This window comes from Meleagris gallopavo, assembly GCF_000146605.3.
Source record: "Meleagris gallopavo isolate NT-WF06-2002-E0010 breed Aviagen turkey brand Nicholas breeding stock chromosome 5 unlocalized genomic scaffold, Turkey_5.1 Chr5_random_7180001953942, whole genome shotgun sequence".
In the NCBI taxonomy this organism is placed as follows: Eukaryota; Metazoa; Chordata; class Aves; order Galliformes; family Phasianidae; genus Meleagris; species Meleagris gallopavo.
The window spans coordinates 1-733 of NW_011095677.1; the positions used below are offsets into that span (position 1 = coordinate 1).

General features: G+C 64.9%; 1 protein-coding gene across 1 annotated transcript; it reads left to right on the forward strand.

Annotated features, from left to right (window-relative positions):
- Positions 1-76: 76 nt before the first annotated feature.
- On the forward strand, positions 77-727 carry LOC104915454 (antigen WC1.1-like; the record flags this gene model as incomplete). The annotated part of the gene is made up of 2 exons (XM_010726348.1): positions 77-430; positions 547-727. Coding segments are annotated over 2 exons (535 nt in total), but the record flags the coding sequence as incomplete, so codon positions are not given.
- Between the last annotated feature and the right edge of the window lie 6 nt (positions 728-733).

A 733-nucleotide genomic window follows, 5' to 3' on the forward strand; every position in this document is an offset into this window, starting at 1 on the left:
GGTGAGTGCCAGCATGCCTCTGGATGGAGCAGCACCACTGCCCTCGGGGTGCAGTGATCCCCTGACCGCCTTGCAGGGCTGCTGGACCTGCGGCTGACAGGAGAAAGCAGCAGATGCCGTGGGCGCCTGGAGGTGCTGCATGAGGGGATCTGGGGTCCTGTTTGCGCCAATGGCACCAGCCCTGCCACGGCCACTGCCGTCTGCCGTCATCTGGGATGTGGCACTGGGGGGAGGCTGGAAGAACTCGTCGCTGCAGTGGGCTCAGAGCCCGCCTGGCTGAGCTGGGTGAGCTGTGAGGAGGGGGCCCGCTCATTCTGGCGCTGCCCCTCAGCGCCCTGGCAGCTGCAGGAATGCGACACCACTGGGATCACCCACATCGTGTGTGATGAGGACACCAGGGACAGCAGTGAGGCCACCAGTCCAGCCCCAGGTAGCAGCCACCGGGACAGATACACCTCAACAAATGGTTTTATCCGTGCTCGCTGTCCTCTAACTGCTGCCATGAGATCCCCATGGGGCCTCACGCTTCCTACCACTGCCCCACAGCTCTCACCCACAGCGCTGTCCCCATGACTGCAGCTGCAGCACCCAGGAGTGTGTCAGCACTCACGGTGCTGTGCGTGGTCCTGGGGACGCTGCTGTGCCTGGCCCTGGCTGCCCTGGCTGTTCTGGCACACCGCACATGGGCCCAGTGCCAAGGTGGGCAGCACTCTGGGGGTTCCACAATGCGGGG